This window comes from Leucopleurus acutus, assembly GCF_964270905.1.
Source record: "Leucopleurus acutus genome assembly, chromosome: 18".
Taxonomy (NCBI): domain Eukaryota; kingdom Metazoa; phylum Chordata; class Mammalia; order Artiodactyla; family Delphinidae; genus Leucopleurus; species Leucopleurus acutus.
In genome coordinates this window covers 2,951,342-2,970,114 of record NC_139160.1, presented here as the reverse complement: position 1 = coordinate 2,970,114, position 18,773 = coordinate 2,951,342, and the positions used below count along the sequence as shown (strand labels likewise).

General features: G+C 54.1%; 1 protein-coding gene across 5 annotated transcripts in view; it reads left to right on the top strand.

Moving 5' to 3' along the window:
- The window catches only part of SPATA13 (spermatogenesis associated 13), a 217,370-nt gene that overhangs the window by 185,872 nt on the left and 12,725 nt on the right, over nucleotides 1-18,773 (top strand). For all 5 annotated transcript variants that reach the window (XM_082859454.1, XM_082859451.1, XM_082859453.1 and 2 more), the window contains 4 exons: nucleotides 14,342-14,478; nucleotides 15,542-15,721; nucleotides 15,985-16,170; nucleotides 17,519-17,698. In XM_082859454.1, the coding sequence (XP_082715580.1) occupies nucleotides 14,342-14,478; nucleotides 15,542-15,721; nucleotides 15,985-16,170; nucleotides 17,519-17,698 (683 nt within the window). The remainder of the gene's footprint in view (nucleotides 1-14,341; nucleotides 14,479-15,541; nucleotides 15,722-15,984; nucleotides 16,171-17,518; nucleotides 17,699-18,773) is intronic.

The window sequence follows — 18,773 nt, the reverse complement described above, 5'->3', positions numbered from 1 at the left end:
CTACTGAAGCCCACGTGCCTAGAGCCAGTGCTCCACAACAAGAGAAGCCACCGTGATGAGAAGCCCGCTCACTGCAACGAAGAGTAGCCTCCACTCGCCGCAACTAGAGAAAGCCTGGGCACAGCAATGAAGACCCAACACAGCCAAAGGAAAAAAAAGAAAAAGAAAACCTGTACCGTATTGTACTTAAGAAGATACCAAAAATTCAGAGCTAAATGGAAACTTAACGACCACCTGCTCATCTCAAGAACCAGTTCTGGGCAGGTGGAGGGATGAGTACTGGTTTGAGTTGGAGGTTCCACTGCTAACTTACCTCGCCAGCAGCCTCCTTTTCCATACGTATGGATGTAACTATGTAGGGGTCTTAGGGCCACTGGGCCGAAAATAGCCTTACTGTAGAGTAAAAATCATCGTAACATCCCGCGTGATTCTGACTTTTATCATCTCTGATTTCTAAATATTTGATATTAATGTATAATTTGGATTTCTCCACTTGCCCATGGGACTTAATCCCTTGCTGAATTCTTTTCGTGGTACCAGTAGTCAAGGTTCGTGACAGCTTAGTCTTGACCACATAGCAGCATCTTATCCAAGGAGAATAGATTCGTGTGTTGGCGGGGGGCGGAGGGGTTGGGGGGATGGAGGGTTTTGGGGGGCGTGGAGGAGGTTAAGACTTCCTTCCACTATGCTTACGGTCTTTGTTGCAGTATTCTTATTGATCTGGTAAATACAGGCTCTAATCACTAAAGAACTTTCCGGACCTAAAAGTCTAACCTTCTCTGTAGCTTTTTCCAAAAATATCTTGGAAGCATTTTTTGGGTCATCTTCCTTTGAGAAGTTGCCCCACTGAATTCAGTGCAGTTTTTGTTTGTTTATTTACTTTTTTCCTTCTTTTTATCTTTATGTTTGTTTTGAGTGTCTGTGCAGTAAAGTAAGTTTACTTAGTGAATGCCTTTGGTTTAAGATCCTGAAATCCCAAGGACCTTTATCTAGCACCCTGACCCCATCTCTGGATTTAGAAAAAGTCCTTGGGAAACAGAAGCCGCCCTTTGTACCAGCTGCCCAGGGAAAGTGAAAGTGAGCCGTAGAACCAAGTTAAGACAATACCAAGGAAATGTGGCCAAGAGAGCTGCTTCTTTTTGAAAACTTGCAACTTTAACCAGAAAAAAAAATTTAAGAAAATGAAAACACTCTGGCTTTTATTTGCCTCCTGCTGGATTTTAAGCTTTGTTAGAAAAGATGCTCATCAGAATTAATTCCCGCTTCGCTGCTTTGTGTCTCAGTATTCAGCGTTTCACTCGTTCATTCTAACGAAAACCAGGTCCACCCTTGCATTCCGTGGTCTTCCTTTATTTCTGAATTAACACTTCTCAAGCCTGAGTGTGCCTCTGATCCCAGATCCCTGGGTCTGGTTAAAGTCAGGCTGTGATTCCACAGGCCGGTGGGGTCTGCAGTCTTCACTCCCCACCAGGGACCCGCTCTCCAGTCACCCGGCGCCGCTGGTCCCTGGACCGCACCCTTTGGGGCAGTAATAACGTGTTATCGTAAACAGAGAGTTTTGTGGCCTTTTGGGAAATTCTGTGTTAAACAAGGTGACACAGATGTCACGATCTGGATTTGTAGCCTGCGGGGACTGACGTATCCTCTGGATTTCCAGGAAGTAGATACAGTGTTCAGTGGTTTTCAGACACTTTTCGTGGACCATATTATACTAGTATTCCACACGGGATATAGGAAACTTTACCTCACAGAGAGTGGTCTGCCCTGAAAAACAGTTTCAAGGAATCTTTTGAGTCCGTCATTTAATGAAGCACTGCCTTTATTAAGAATAAATATGCCCTGGGAATTCCCTGGTGGGGCCAGTGGTTGAGACACCATGCTTGCACTGCAGGGGGTCAGGGACTGAGATCCCACATGTCTTGCAGTGCGGCCAAAAAAAAAAAAAGTGTGTATATATATATATATATATACACACACACACACACACACACACACACACACACACACACACACACACACACACACACACGGGGAGAGGGAGGGGGAGGGAGGGAGGGAGAAAGGAAGAAAGAAAGAAAGGAAGGAAGAAAGAAAGAATAGGTGTGCCCCTATTGAATGAACTGTCTATTCATCGTTTTTAAAAATTTTGCTCTTTTCAGTCGTTTAAAAATACTTGCAAGGGGTAGATTCGAAGCCGACCCGGTTCTGTGAGTGGCGTATGTGCGCTCGCAGGTTACCCTTTGTTGTGGTTTATTGAAGACTTTGCTGGATTTAAAGGTGGGATGCACCAAACCAACAGAAACAGCCACAGATAGTTCAAGATGAGAAAAGCCTATGGTGAAGCGCGTGGTCGGCGTGGGTGACGTCACTGATCATGCAGCTTTGCCCCTTGAGCGTGGTCAGCGGACCTGAGGTTTGTCAGAGTAGCTGCTGCATGATCTGCCCTGTTCATTAATCCCCAAGAAAGTGCCCGCGTTGTTCTGATATGTTCTCAGGGACCCCACTGTACAGACCAGACACGGAGACCCTGGAGGTTTGAACTGGCGCCCATCACCCCAGAGCCGGACGCACTCACGGCTCAGTTTTTAGCCATTTACTGGGGGACAACCATGTGATCCCTACTCTGTGTATACCACCTCCTTGCTCGTTAACTTAAAAAGTCAGCACCTTCAGTGTTGTGAGGAAATTGAAGGAAGCTGTTTGTTAATAGGTGTCCTTTCACAATATGACTTGCTTGTTGTAGATAACTGGGAAAAAAGTATACAGGAAATAAATAACCCGTGTCAGCTAGAGAGAGCCTCTTTAAGAAAAAAAGACAATTCTCTTCATTATAGAGAACAGATACTTTATATAGTAAAAGATATGCATATCCTTGTCACATACACACATATTTACATATATGTTTTTAAACAAATCCCACTTTTAAAATGAGTTCACAGATTTGCAGTTAACAGTGTAATATCACAACTGAAATTTTTGTCATGCCTTAGCATGAAATCCCAACTCCAGGTTTGAACCTAGCAACCTCTCTGCTTCTTCCCCCATGAAATGGGTTCCTTCTTTTTTTTTTTCTGAGCCCGCCCCTTTATTTTTTTTAATTGAAGTACAGTTGATTGACAGTGTTGTGTCAGTTTCTGCTGTACAGCAAAGTGATTCAGTTATACACGTACATACATTCTTTTATGCTTTATCACAGGGTAGTGAATATAGTTCACTGTAGGAGCTGGTGGTTTGTCCATCCTGTATGTAATAGCTTACATCTTGAAAGCTCTCTTCGGGTCTGCCTCGGGCTTTGGGATTGTAATGAAGAGCAGCCTTTCTCCCACCGTCATCGGAGGCTCTCCGGGGCCCCTGGTAGGCAGATGTGGTGCCTCGTTTCCTGGGTGGCCGTCTGGCCTGCGTTTAGGCTTTCCTCCCCGCCGTCCAGTCTGAGGCTGTAACCTCAGCCGCCCGTGGGCGGGCGCTGTGAGCAGTGAGGCTCTGGCCGGCAGGCACAGGCGTCAGCAGTGAATAAGCGATTCTGTCGTCTCCTCAGCCAGAGCCTGTGCGAGTCTCCGTGATGCACAGTCACCCCCCAGCCCCGCTCTGAACGTGGCTCTTTTCCAAACAGAAGGATGGTGGCTAGAGGGGAAATTGCAAGATTCTGGAGTCTGGAAAGCCTTCACCTGGGTACGTGTGCAGAGAATGGACTCCTGTGTCTGGCCATGTTGACGATTCCCCTCTGTGTCCTTGCAAGTTGCAGGGCTCTCTCTGCTGCTTCTTGTCGGGTGTGTGTGTGTGTGTGTGTGTGTGTGTGTAAGAGAGAGAGAGAGAAAGCTCACTTGTCCCGGCCCGGGGTCCTAAGGGCAGTTCTAGGCATGGGCACAGTGAATCAGAGAAGCTGGTTTGGGTTACAGCACAGCCGTTGGTGTGAAATAGAAAGTAGTAAGAATCAAACGTGGGCTGTCCGTTATGAGATACGGGTCTGGTTTTTGTTGCGCTAGTTTTTGCTTCTGTTACATGAAATTTCTTTATACAGGAGATTATTGTTGGGGTCCGTAACAGTGTTCCTTGCCAATTTGGGGTGTGTGAGGTTTAAGGGTATGAACTGATTTTTGAGAAATACTGTCGACTGTTTGCGAAAGTGTTATTGCCCAAGACTCAGTTCCTGTGTGGTGCTCTATCCCACCTTGCTTGTCAGTGTTTTTGTGAGTGTTGTCAGCTAGACTAATTCCTATTTAAGTGTGAAGGAAACATGGTTCTCTGATACTAGGAAGTTATCAATTGGAGCCCGTGTATTCTTTAAAGGGAGTGAAAAAAATGCTTCACAGAAAGAATTCTGGCTGACTGCTACGCATGGGTGCAGTAGGACGCTTTAAAAAAAAAGAAGTCTTGTCGCTGTTTTTGCCTTACGTCAGTAGCTCAGGCTGAAATGAATGGGAGTTACAGGTGAGTCTGAAGTCGGCCCTGGGCCTTGCAATGCAGTGTGTATTTTGTGCTTCCTCCTTGTTTTGTTGGCTTTCTGTGCAGGCCGACAGCAGACAGGGATGTGATTAGGGCTCCTGCTTCTGGCCTCTTCACTAACAAACATTTAGAAAAAGAAAAAGAAGTAGCCCAGATATTCCTGCATTCAGAGCACAGGCCTGCCTGCCAAGGGGCTGTGCTTGTCACTTGAGTGGCCGGTGGTCCCACTGTCCGGCGTGGAGGAGTGCTGGCCGCCCGGCCTCACCCTGGGCGGGGGAGGGGTGTGTGTGCGCCTGTGTTTATTCCAGGGCAGCCAGCCTGATGGAGCCCGCCCCCCGCATTCCTCTGCTCCCGGGGCGGGCACGGGTCCCAATCCTCATTCCCAGGGTGCGGAGGCCGAGGGAGGCTGGACGCAGCCTCCACGCTGAGCCGGATGCTCTCCCGTCGCTGGGATGCGCAGCTGGTCAGGCCTCCTGTGTGGGGTCCGCACCCCCCTCCCCGTGTGCCCTCCGGCTCCCGCACTCCAGCCCTGCCGGCCTTTGATGAGCCTGGCTGTAAAGAGAAAGGAGGGGGCAGCTCGGCCCGAATCTTCCCTTTCCCACTGGTTCCGTGTGTTCCCGGGACCGTCTTTCATGTACTCGCTCTACGAAGCATGTATGTGTGTGTGATGCAAACGCGATGTTTAATCATCCTTAAGTGACATGCCAGCGTAAAATAAAGCGGAGAGCTTGCTGAATGGGGGGCTCTGTTTTCTTTGAGATCCCTGATTGGCCAGGGGGCCTACGGGACAGCTCGGCGGCTCCCGGGAGGGATGTCCTGCAGGGACTGGGGGCGGGAGCTGTCCAGTCACTGCGGCTCAGAGAGCCCAGGGCCAGGCAGGTGCATGGCAGGATGGCTTGGGAGCCAGACAGATCTGGGGTTGAATTCCAGCCCCACCTCCGGGGAGCGGTTCCTTAACCTCTTTGAGCCACAATTTCCTCCTGTTTAAACAGACAGTAGTAATTCCAGGAGGCGTACGTGGCTTGGATGAGATGATTTATTTAAGCTCTTAGCACAGTGCCTGGTACACACTGTGAGCTCATTCTGGGGATGCAGTGAGACTGGAAGGGTTCCTCCTCAGGATTTGTTCAGCCAGCCTGCAAGGCAGCTGCCAGGAGCTGGGAGGGGCGTGGTGAGCAGCCTCGAGCTGCCAGGGGGCGGCCGAGTGGAGGAGGGGGCGAGGCTGCGATGGACGGACGGGCAGCCTCGGTCAGAGCCACACCCAAGAAGAGAGGAGAAAACAGACTGCAAGGGGCCAGCCCAGGCTTGTGGCAGGACGCAGAGGAGCCCAGAGCCTAACCCCAGGGCTGGGTTGGCGGCTGAGGACTGTCCAGCTGCTGCATCCCCAGGAGCACAGAGACCCTGGGGGCAGTGCCTGCCCAGGGCTCCCGGCCCAAACCGCAACCTGCCTGTCTCAGGGCTCGGAGTGCCCCTTCCGCAGGTGATAGAGAGCATATGGGATACACCTCTAGGGCAGGATTTGCCTTTACATTGAGAAGAGGGAAAACTTTTCACTTTTAGTGGTTTAAAACAAACCTTTTTAAACTCCTTGTAGAAACAGTGCACCTTGGAGGTTTGGTGTAAATTAAGTTCCACCGTGACATGACTCCCATCACTGCTCGGGCATCAGAAGGTGGCCGAGGCCCTAAGTTGAGTCCAGATGTAAAGTTCTCTGCTGGGAGGGCTATTTCCAGAAGACCCGTGGACATTATAAAAGGTTATCAGTGAAGGGTAGCGCGTCCATTTTTAGTACCTTTTTGACCTTCTTAATGTCAACATGTTTAAAAGATTCAAAAATACTGTGTATGGAAAGTGGTTTGAAAGTCTAAATTAGGCTAATAGGGACTTTCCTAGAAGCAACATTAAATTCTAGACAGGAAGAATTTCGTGCTTTAATTCGGTGACCTGACACTGACTAATAAGCATGGTCTTGCCCCTGAGGAAGTCAGATGGGGCAGGAGTGGGGCAGATGTGAGGAGAGATGCACACACAGCTAAGGAGGATATTGTAGTGAAACGGCTAAAATATGATGACAGTGTAAATATGGTGAACGTTTTAAAACCGGACACCGTTACTGCACAGGGGCAGGGAGCGTAGGCAGGAGAGTGGAAAATCATAACCCATCACCGGTGCGTGAGAGCTTGGCCGCCCCGAAGGAGAAGGGGGCATTTGATGGGCTCTTTGGGTGGGGACATCGCTCCAGGTGGGCAGGTCAGTGTGGACCAAAGGATCGCGTCCTTTTTGTAGAGCGCGGGGAACACTAACAAAGTGGCTACAGCGGAGGTGTTCAAGCAACGAGTCAGAATCCAGTGTTCTCCAGCCTATGTCGCTGTGTAGACGGGCCACACAGCGCACATCCCAGGGCAGACCCCTGCACGTGGGGTTAAGGAAGCTTAGCCTGAGCACCTGTGGTTTCCAAATGTAGCCAGGCGTCAGAATCGCTTGGGGAGCTTTGGAAAGAGGTTCTCAGCAAACCCCTGTGATGGGACACCATCCACCCTAGAGGAGTGGCCCTGGAGTCGGGGGTGTGTTCCGACATCCAAGGCCCCCTGTGGCCGGGTTCATGCCCCCTGTTGCATCTTGGGGCCCGGGAGCCGCGCCGGGTGCAGGGACCTGGCCGGTGGTCCAGACACGGCTGCAGCAGCTCCCCGTGAAGGCCGCCCTGGGCTCTGAGCGCAGACCGCCCACCCACCCGCCCAGCTTTGCCATTTCTGCTCTTAGGATGGCCCGTGAGAACGGTTTATCTCCAACCTGAGGAAGCCTGAGTGATCATCAGGTTTCCTAACGTCCGTATTTTTAACGGATTATTCTAAGTACGGGAACTTCCCTGAAGTGACCCTTGTTTAGTGGGACACCCCTGGAGAATGTTGTGCCGGTCAGGTGTCCACACCCATGTGGCCTGCACGGCAGGTGCCCCCAGTTATGACACCTGCCATGTTAGCTCTTTCCTTCCCCTGATCTGTCCCCTGCCCTCCCCGACCCCATGTGACAGGTAAGGGGACAGTTTTCCCCAGCTGCAAAGAGGGGCCTGGCTGGGGTCCCAGCAAGGTCTTGTGCTTTTGAAATTCCATCCCTCTGATCAAAAGTCCTTAAACGTGCAAAATTAAGCCAAACAGGAGAGATCTGATGTGTGTCCTGAGAAAAATTCCTGCCGGGACACGGGCTGGGGACCTGTTTGCCGCAAGTGGGACTCAGGATCCTGTAAGAAGGCCTTAACCTCCGGCGTGTGTTATAGGATAAAGTTCTCCGTTGTTGCTGATGTGTGATGTGTCCTGTCCTAAAAACTCACCTTGAGGATCAGTTGTCAGGTTTTGTCCCCTCACAGACGTGAAATCCAGGTTCAGACAGAGGAATGTCACCCTCCCCAAGGAGTGTGGACACTGTTCATCGTTGGCCTTTTTTATAAGACTCCCATTGTCAGACTTCGCTGGTGGCGCTGTGGTTAAGAATCCGCCTGCCAATGCAGAGGACATGGTTTTGAGCCCTAGTCTGGGAAGATCCCACAGGCCACGGAGCAACTAAGCCCGTGCGCCACAACTACTGAACCTGCGCTCTAGAGCCCGCGAGCCACAACGACTGAGCCCACGTGCCACAACTACTGAAGCCCGCGCGCCTAGAGCCCGTGCTCCACAACAAGAGAAGCCACTACAATGAGAAGCCCGCACACTGTAATGAAGAGTAGCCCCTGCTCGCCGCAACTAGAGAAAGCTCGTGCGCAGCAACGAAGACCCAACGCAGCCAAAGATAAAATAAATAAATAAATTTATTTTAAAAAAAATATCCTGCAAGCCTCGCAGCGTGGCCAAAAAAAAAAAAATCAAATTGAAAAAAAAAAGACTCCCATTGTCTCCACTGTCTGCAGCCGTCCTGACTGTACAATGGCACGTCCTCTATGGCTACAGGGTTCTCTCCTGAATGTTTCTGAAGCTGCGTCAGGCCAGGGCTGGAAATGTGGACGGGGTTTCCTCAGATCGGTTCATTCAGGAAGTGTGTAGAGATTTGGGGGAAACGAGGATTCAGGGGCTGAATCTGAAGACTGTGTGAAGGGACCGGCGGGTGAAGGGGGCAGTGGTCCAGCCAGTGCATTCCCTCGAGACCCGGGACGACATCCCCTTTACAGGGGATGTTGACCATGAAGATTAGACGAGCACGGGATAAATTCATGTTACAGAAACATAGAATGTTTACGCACATTTACTCTGTGGTCCCAGAACTGTCCCTGCAGAGGTGGGTGCTGTCATCAGCACGCAGAGCCTTTAGACCAGAAGGATGTTCCCGCCGGGCGTGGTGGCGGCTTTGACAGGCGTGGTGGACGAGCAACACGTCTGCTCTCGGGATCCTCTGTCTAGGAGTTCAAGGTTTTCATTTCAATTTGCAACAGACTTTGCTCAACGTTTACAAGATGCTTTTCAAACACGGCTTTTCCACACCTACTTATTCAGCAGAAGAAATAGTACAGCTGGGAAGGGTCTGGAGACGCTGGAACCCCACGTGCCATTGGTGAGAGTGTAGAATAGCGCGGCCACCTTGGAGAAAGGTGTGGAGGTTCCTCAGAAAAGCTGAAATCGAATTTCTCCACGACCAGCCATCCCACCTCTGGATACACATCCAGAAGAATTTACAGCAGGATCTCGAGGAGGTATTTGCATGGCCACGTTCAAGAGGCAGAAGCCACCCAAATGCACCTGGACAGACGGATGGTATTAGGTGCAGTGGCATGTTATCCCACCTTAAAAAGGAAGGAAATTGGATACAGGTAACTCCATGGATGAACTTCGAGGACACTGTGCTCGATGGAATAAGCCAGCCACAGGAGGGCAAATGCCGTGTGATTCCACTCACATGAAGGATGTAAAGCGTTCAGATCACAGGACCAGAAAGCAGAAAGCTAGTTGCCGAGGTATGGGGCTGGGGGAGAGGAGAAAGGATTTGTCTCTAATGGGGACAGAGTTTCAGCTTCGCAAGGTGAAAAAGTTCTGGACATGGTTGCACAACGATGTGAATGTACTTAACGCTGCTGAACCTACATGAATCTACGTCATGCAAAACACCCCTAAATAAAAAGTCACCACTAAAAAAGAAAAAAGAAAGAATGAAACTTAATCTCCGAGAAAGGCACCGTGTGAACCTTCGTCTGCAGTGGAAGGTTTTATGTGACACACACGCTCCTTGGTGAGGAGATGCTGTCGAGCCGGGGGCTGCTGGGTGGGGTGGGGGAGGGCAGCCGCGGGGAGGAGGTCTGCCCAGCGGGGTGGGCTCTGGGTGGGACAGGGGACTGTTTAACTGGTGGGGCCGGGGTAGGTGGCATCGTGCGGAAGAATCTGTGATGACGCAGCAGATCCCTGCTGTGTGGTTTCTTGCACACACGGTGGAGCCATGTTTTCCGAAGTTGGCCTTGGGGCAGCATGGGGGCGGCCTGGGGCGGGATGGAGGCTGGAAAGAGGGAGACCCAGGTGAGCACCTTGCCTCCCCCCAGCCCTCGTGCCCCCAGATGAAGAGGTAAACTTCATCAGCAATTTGCAGTCCGCTTAACTGCATGCCTTCTACATGCCAGGCATGACACTGGGTGCTGGGGGTACACAAATAGACCCCGTCTCTTCTCTCAAGGGAGTTCCGGCCTCAGAAGGGAAACACACGTGTAAAGGTGGCAAGTGTGGGCGTGACGGGACTGTGCCCCTTGCAGATAGAGCCCCGAAATGTACCACCTAATCCCCGCCGTGCAGGCGCTGGAAAAATCCAACTCCATAAAATGCCTGTACATCATGGGACAGAAACACAGGGAGACATCAGCTTAGAAGGGACTTCAAGACCATGAAAGCAGTTAACGCCCTGAACGGGAGAGGATGAGGTCGGTCAGATGTGCTGGGAGTGGGGGCAGGAAACGGCGAGCAGAGGACCCTGAGCGACGCGGAAGTGCTAGGATGTGGGCACTGCGTGATTTCTGACACTGATAGCAAAGGCAGCCCTGGGAGGGCCGGCCCCCAGTGGGCGGGATGCAGACGCCCTGGGCTTGGGGCCCTGCTGCTGCCCCAGCCGTGTGGTGTTGGGGCCTCAGTTACTCATCTGTAAGGTGGGAGAGCTGATGGCATCCGCCCTCAGCCGCACCTGGCACACCGCAGACGCCCGCTGAGCTGGCCTTGCACTGTGCGTTGCCTTTCAGTTGACAGGGTGCTCTTGTGTATGTCATTTCACTTGAGGTTCCCAGCAAACTAAGAATAACAATTATTGGTTGAGAACTGACAAATGACCCATTGAGAAGGGTATTATCGTCCACGTTTGCAGGTGAAAAAACAGAAAGGGGTGACCAAGGACCCCCACTTAAACAAAACCCATCGTGCTGCACCGTTGTTTGAAAGCAGTCTGTCTGGCCCCGAAGCCCCGCCCCGCTCTTGCCTGTGTGCTGTGTTTCCATCCGTCCGTCAGGCCTCCAGCAAGTATTAACCAAGCACCTGTGTGCCAGGCAGTGGTCCGGGTACCAGGAGTACAGTGGAGAACAAAGCAGGCTTTAGGGAGCTTACCTTTTAGTGGGGGAGACAGATGACAAGCAAAGTATCTTAGGTGGTGATAAATGCTGTGGGGAAAATAAACTGGGAGAGAAGACTGGGCAGTTTTCGGTGGGATGTCGGGGAAGCCCTTGGGGGAGGGGACAGCAGGCCCTGAGGAGGGGAGCCAGGTTCAGGAAGCGGGCAGCCGTCAGGGTCAGAGCTGAATGTGTGTGTGGGGGAGATACGGTGTGTGTTTTGGGGGGGTCTTCAAGGACCCGGGCTTTGTCCCCCGTGGGTGGCTTGGGGCAGGGGCCTGAGTGGTCCGATGTCTGGGGGGTTTAGTACCATCACTCTGGCCGCTTTGGTGAGACTCGTGGAGGGGGCGGGGCGGGGGCGCAGAGGGGCTTCTGCAGTGACCCAGCTCGAGGTGGCCGAGGCCACCACAGCTCCGTGGGAAGCTGTGGGGAGCCGTGGGGAGCGGCAGGTTCTGGACACGTGCTGAGGGGAGGGTCCGGATTTGCAGACGCGTCAGAGGCGGGACGTGAGGCAGAAGAGTGACCTCTGAACAGATGGGACGCGTGGACTTGTGCCCATCGTACAGATGGGCACGTGGGGTGGCAGAGGCCCAGAGGCCGGCTCCAGCTCATTTGGCTGGAGGGTCGGTCAGGCTAGGGCATTTGGCAGGTGCTTTTGCTCCGATTCCTTTGCTGGTCCCTGGACACACGGCGTCTCTCCCGCCCAGGCCCCCCGCCCCACCCCACCGAACGGGCTGACAGCACAGGGACCACCTCGTTTCCGTGGCTCAGGACACGCTGACCCGAGGGACCCAAACGCTCTCGTGAGGCCCCTCGGCCAGAGCTCTTTTCCAGGCGTTCGTGATGCGGTCAGACACCCGTCCAGCATGTGAGGTTCACGTCTGTTTCCAGATAACTCTACCCTCTGCCTCCCGTAAAGGTTCAGCCTTTTTTTGACAGAATCCTTTTTTCATTAAGCTCCTGTGAACTCCGGGTTTGCACGTTATCACCTGGCTCTTTTCCCCTTTACTGATTTTCGTAGCAACTCCAGACGAGGTGGTAAAGAATTCTCCTGGGAAACGCAGTTCGGAGGGTCTCTAGGGACAGCGTGGTTTCTGACTCCACTGGGGGGAGGGGCCCAGGTGTTTGACTTTCCTGAGCGCAGCAGTCCCGCTGAGACAGGAGGAGGGATGCTCGGGGCTCATCGCGGCCTTCGGTGCTCTGGGCCCCGACAGACCAGGCCCGCTGTTACTCACCGTGCTAGTGGGCGCAGTGCTCGGTCAGCTGCCCCGATTAGAGGAGGGTTGCAGCCTTACCGTTACCTCCCTGCTAGCCTGATGAGAAAGGCTCGTGCCTTTACCGCAAGTGCATTTGCTTCCTCTGGGCTTTCTCCCCACCCCCCAGACGCAACCCAGCAACGGTCAGGTGACCTCGTGTCCTCTGCCTGAGAGCGCTGTGACCACAGCGCAGGGCAGGAGTGGCCGCACGGGGCCTGAGGATGGACACGGATACACACACACACACCCATGGGAGGTGTGCATCGAGCGAGTGGCAGGGCCGGAGTGAGGGCAGGAGGAGAGCCCTGGGGGCCTGGTGTGCAGAGCTGGGAGCCCGGTCCTGGGACGGACAGGTGTCTGCAGGGCACCCGAACGTGGCTCGTCCAGAGGGGATGGGCTGGGAATGTAAGATGCACATCAGATGTTGAAGACTCAGTACAAAATAAAGACTAGGAAATATCTCACTTTAAAAAATAAAATGAAACACAAATTTAAAATAAAAGAAAATATCTCATTTTTAAAAACAGATTCCTCAGTTTAGAAAGTAGACCCGTCCCCCGAGGGTAAAGTTACTAGAAATCCCGACTCTCAGGTCCTTGAAGGAAGCAGGGCGCACGGAGCTATCCCACTAGCATCCAGCTCGGCCTTCACCCTCCTGCCCCACCGGCTCCTCCCCAGACTCCCTTTCTGGAAAGTTCTCCCAGTATTTCGGGAGTTTCCGAATCATCGTTGATTTCCCCCTCTTTGTTGCTGCCACATCAGCTGGACGTGCGGGTCCTCGCACTGCGCTTCCGGCGGCTGGTTCCGTGTTGCGGCACGGTGAGCCCTCCCGATCCAGCTGGCCCGCCTAACCCGGGGTCTCCTGGGCCCAGCATCCGGCCGGCCCGCCCGCCGCGTGCTGAGGCCAAGGCGCGCTCCTTCAGCCCAGCCACGACCGCGCTCGCTGCCATCACCATGGTGGCTCCTTTGAGCGAGTCCCAGCCACGGACCAAGGATGCTGGGAACGTGACACACATCATCCCACCGCATTCTCCAAAAAGAAAGAAACTACCGTTTACAGCGGAAGCGTGTGGAGCTGGGAGAGTCTGAGTTGCCTGGTTCCGGTCCCCGCCCGCAAGGGGCGGGGCTACGGGTCAGCCCGGGCCTCCGTCACTCGAACGCCTGGTGTCTTTCTGCGGTACCAGGGGGCCTCTGTTCAAACGTGCCACTCCCTTGCTCAGGCCCTGCGAGAGCAGCCCCGGTGCGTGCTCTAACCCTTAGGCTTGCCTTCCGGTCCCATCCTTTGTCGGATGTTCTCGTGCCCAAGGCCAGCCACACTGCGTCCTCAGGCGAGAGCCAGGTGCCTGTGCCGTGGGGCCGTGGCCTCCTCACAGCGGACGTTCAATGACAGACGAGCCTTGGTGAGGGGCCTGCTGTCCCAGCAGGAGATCTGAGTGCCAGGTGGTGCGTCCAGAATGCCACACCCATCCTCACAAGGGCTGTCTCATTCTGGTAAGGGTGCCAGGTAGCTGCTCGTTCCGACACTGTGAGTCCTGGCCCTTCGCTCTGTGACAGCTGGGAAGCGTGGTGCACGGCTTCACTCACGGAACCGTCAGCACCTTCTGATCTTAGCAGCACCTCGCTGTGCCTTGCGGGGAAACGACGGAAGCAGGACACTTTTTAAAGAAGGATTGTATCCATATTTTCCACTTTCGTTTCCTCCTCAAGCTGATGGACACATGAGTTAGAAACATTATCTGTATCTTGTATATCCACTGTGGAGCACAGATTTCCAACTAAGTCACACATCGTTCACTCGGTATCCTGACTCGCAAAATAGCCCTGTGCGTCGCCATTGGCAGTAGTCTGTGAAGCGTCCCCTTTCTCACCGACAGGGACACTCAGCCCCGGCTCCCCTTAGCCTCAGCTGCTACCTGTGGATTACTGGATCAGTAGACATCTTCTAATGGCTTCTTATTCGGGGTTAGATACAAATGGTTACTTTCCCCTGAGGGCACGTTCTCAGAGGTCATAGGTTTTGTGGTTATATTTTTGACATTAGCTGTGTCCTTTAAACTGCACCGTCTCTCTCTCTCTCACTCAGTTTCTTCTGATGGCGGTGCGGAGTCATCTGCCCTAGCGGATGACAATGGCAGCGAGGAGGACTACAGCTATGAAGACCTCTGTCGGGCCAACCCCCGGTACCTGCAGCCGGGCGGGGAGCAGCTGGCCATCAACGAGGTACTGGGCTTCATTCCACACGGCAGCAGCCAGTGCAGGAGGCCCAGTTTTCAGGGCCTGGAACCCACTCATACTTTGCTCTCTGATTATTTCTTAGTGATATGCTAAAACCTAGAATTCTGGTTAGAAAGCCAGTATGGTTTTCTTGCATTTTCAAGGTTGATTTATGTGATTAAGTGTTGCAGGTAACTAACGAAAGACATCCCTCCCGGTCAGAGCAGCCATCCTTATGCGTGGAGAGAGCTTCTCAGTTCAGGATATACCTTCCCTACATTTGTTATAATAAATCTAGGAGGGGAACGTTAGTTGCCGTCCACATTTTAGCAAACACTCTGAGACTAAGGCTGAAGGACTTGCTAGCGGACGGCAGAGCTGAACTTAACCACGTGTTTCTTACCACGGATCTGGGCTTCTCCCCGCCCCTCTGCATCTTTAGGCCTTTTTACAGAAGTCTTTCCAGAAGGCGCCTCTAGCCTTTGGAGCTCATGAACAGAGCACGTGGAGTGTAACTTCTCTGGCAACATCACTAGTTGTTGCTGTAGGATCCACGGTGTCCCCATGACATCCCGGGAGCTGAGTGGTTGCACGGCCCTCAGCCCCTACAGGCCGCTTACAGATGAGCTTAAATTACCTGCTGAACATCTAGACGTCATGCTGTGTTCTCTTTAATTGCAGTAAACGACACAGTGAGATGAAGAGCCTGCTAAGGTTGTGAGGAAGGAGCGGAGAGCAGGTTCTGGGTGACGCCGTGAGGGGCTTGCAGGAAAGGGTGTGCTGGCCTTTGACGGCTCGGCTCCAGGACGTCTAGTTGGGCTGCTCAGAAGCCCTTTCCAGGGCGAAGCGTCCAGATAGGCACACTTGCTGGACGACTGATGCCCAGATGAGTGGACCTGGGGGTTGCTCTAAGAGCACAGGAGGGGTGCCCGCCCGGTACTTCTCCCCATCCCTGTCGTGTGACGTCACACGCTGAGCATCGGCTGAGCGCCATCGGCGTGAACACTCGGGGGCCGGGAGAGCTCAGGGTCCCCGCGCTCCGCGCTGAGCGCCCGCCTCTGCATTCCAGCTGATCAGCGATGGCAGCGTGGTCTGCGCCGAGGCCCTGTGGGACCACGTGACGATGGACGAGCAGGAGCTGGGCTTCAAGGCCGGGGACGTCATCCAGGTCCTGGAAGCCTCCCACAAGGACTGGTGGTGGGGCCGCAGCGCGGACAGGGAGGCCTGGTTCCCCGCCAGCTTCGTCCGAGTGAGTGTCTTCCTGCCTCTGGGGGCTCAGGGGCAAGAGCCACTGTCCCCTCGTCATCCTTTGAACCAGACCTCCTAGAGGCTGGGGTGTGGGAAGGGAGAATTCCCACCGGGCTCAGCGGGGCGGCTGGCGCCGCCGCTGCGTTTGCAGTGCTCAGCTCGGCCCGTGCGTGCCCGGCGCGCCCCGCCCCCCGCTACCCTCCTCACCGTCCCCGGGGAGTGGAAACCGGGCCCCGCTGACCTGTGCCCTGTGTGTGACCGCAGCTGCGGGTCAACCAGGAGGAGCTGGCGGAGGGCTCCAGCGGCACCCCGGGCGAGGAGCCGGCGGAGGACGCGGGCCGGGGCCGCCACAAGCACCCCGAGAGCAAGCAGCAGATGCGGACCAACGTCATCCAGGAGATCATGGACACCGAGCGGGTGTACATCAAGCACCTCCGGGACATCTGCGAGGTGAGCGTGGGGGCCTCGTGGCAGCGCGCGCCGTGCCGTGTGGCCGCCCCGCCCCAGCCAGACCCTCTGCGCACGCGTGTTCCTGGAGCCCCGCCGCCACCCCCGCCTGTGGTCCCTGTGCGGGCCGCTCGCTCACCAGATGCTGGTGCACCCCGGGCAGCGTGAGCGGCCGGCCGTCTTCAGGGCGAGATGCGGCGACCTCCTTGCGGGACTTAGCTGCCTCGGGTATTCAGAGGGAGTGACATTCAGGGGAGGCGGCACCTGTAAGTGAGACCCAGCTGACTTTGCGAGGAACCGAAGGTTTGTCACCGTCCACCAGCCACTGCCTCTCATCTCTGGCGCACAGCGAGACCCCGGGTCATGCAGACGTGGGCGTCTGGCGCCGTCCCGGGCTCTGTCCTGCGGGGTCTGGGGTCCCGCTCAGCAGCCAGGTCTCTCCCCTGTGGTGTTTTCAATTCTGTGGATTCTGTAGAGCGTTTCCCTAGACCGCCGTGCGCCCCGCGGCTCACCCCGGCGTCCTGGCCGTGAGTGCTGATGCCTGCGCCTTCCGTTCAGCTGCGAGGGTCCAGCAGGAGGCAGGCCAAGTGCGGGCCGCGCTCCCCCCGCCCCCGCCCCGCTGTGTGGTTGGACTGACCCCCAGATGAGGACCCCCCGGCGTTGGGCGTACTTGTGGCAGCCGTCTTGTTCCGTGTGAACCTGCGGTTGAGGGAGTTCCTCTGAAGTGGCATTTTAGGGAAACAGTCACTGCTGATACCTGTTGAGCATGACCGTGCCCTTCACCGGCTTAACTCGACCCCATGACACTCACGGGCAGGTCCCACGTGCCCCCATTACGGATGAGGAAGCCCAGACGTAAACCAGACCTGCTGGCCTATATAGCCTGTTAAAATTCATCCCCAAGAGTCAGTGGTCTGTGTTTTACCGTATAGTCAGTTCAGTCTATGTAATTACGTGGTGTCCACCTGGGGATAATTGTTACACGTTTTTGTGGCCCTTCCTACCCCCATATCCTACCCAAGCCGCATACAACCAGGGCATTGGGCGTAGAGAATTAGTGGTGCTCTGATTAGGCCTCAGATTAGATATTTACGGATCTGTGTTGTTTCCTGTAGAAACTGGGTGATGGTGGAACCCTCGGCTAAGCCGTTCTTGGCTCTGGGCCGTGACGGTGAGCGTTGCTCCCTGAGCAGCTCAGCCAGCGATGGCGTCTGTATTGGACAGGCCTTCTCGGCTGTGAAATGCACTTAGGAATGAGAGAATGGTTATCTTAAGAGTTTAGAAAAAGTGTGACAGTACCAATTTTTGGGCTCTAATATTTGAAACCAAGCATTGCTTTCCTATTTTGTAGGGCTACATTCGACAGTGTCGCAAGCACACGGCGATGTTCACGGTCGCACAGCTCGCCACCATTTTTGGAAACATTGAAGATATTTACAAATTCCAAAGAAAGTTCCTGAAAGACCTTGAGAAACAATACAATGAAGAGGAACCTCACCTGAGTGAAATAGGGTCCTGCTTTCTTGAACATGTGCGTCGCCCTCCACTTACTGATCGCGTCCGGCTAACTCATTTTGAAATGTTTCTCGCTGAAGCGCAGGGGTCCTTTTTGTTTTGCTCCCCTTTGTTTCATTTCTTCCTTTGTTCGCTAGATTAATTTCCTGCAGGACGGAGGCTAAGGGGACTGCTGTACATGGTTGGTCTTTATCTGAGTGCCCCGAGTCCATTATTTCAAAATCTTCTCAATTTTATGCAGTTTCGACTTAGGGGTTGTATTTGGGGTAGTTTCTAGTAATACCTACCAGGTGTCTATTATATGTTAATCGCTGTGTTCAGGGCTGTATGCCAGCTCCTGTACTGCTGTGCCGCAGGTATGATTATTTTCCCCATGTTCCAGATGCAGAAGCCAGGCTTCACCCAGAGAGTAAGTGACGCAGCGTCACACATGAGTAATTGGCAGAAGTGGATTCAGGCCAGAGGCGTGCGGCTCTGGGACCCAAGCCTGTACCTGCCTCAGAACAGTCTCCTGATGCTGGCCTGAGCTCGCTCACTGGTGACTGACTGTCACTTTTTAATACAACAGATTTCAGAGGAAGAAGATTCCATCCCTAGCCAGAATGGTCAGGGCGCAGTACCGGTAGTGCTAACACCAGTGACCGGGCTAGTGTAGCACTCGCTCCTCTGGGCCCAGCAGCGTTACAGTGGCTGTGGAATGGGGGCCGATCCTCGGGTGGACTGTCTATAAACGGCTGGAGGCGCTGTTGCTGGTGGCCGTCTCCCGCTGCAGGGGTGGGCCTGTGGCTCTGGGCCTGTTTGGAGGTCCGTAGGAGAACTGTTTGGCCAGAGCAGGAGGTTCACGGGAACAAGTCGTAGGAGAGAAGCTTCCAGGTCAGCCAAGGTGAGGCTGCAGGGTGGCACGCGGATCTTGCTGTGGAGGACAGGAGAGCCTAGCTTGGGGACAGAGGTGTCACTGCTTCTGGGGTAACAGGGAGGTGGGCCTGGGCGAGGGTGACAGCATCAGGGACGCAGAAAGAGGGGTTTGGCTGGAGAGGTGGTGAGCCAGAGGACAGCCGGGTATAAACTGGGGTAGGACCCAGGCCAAGGAC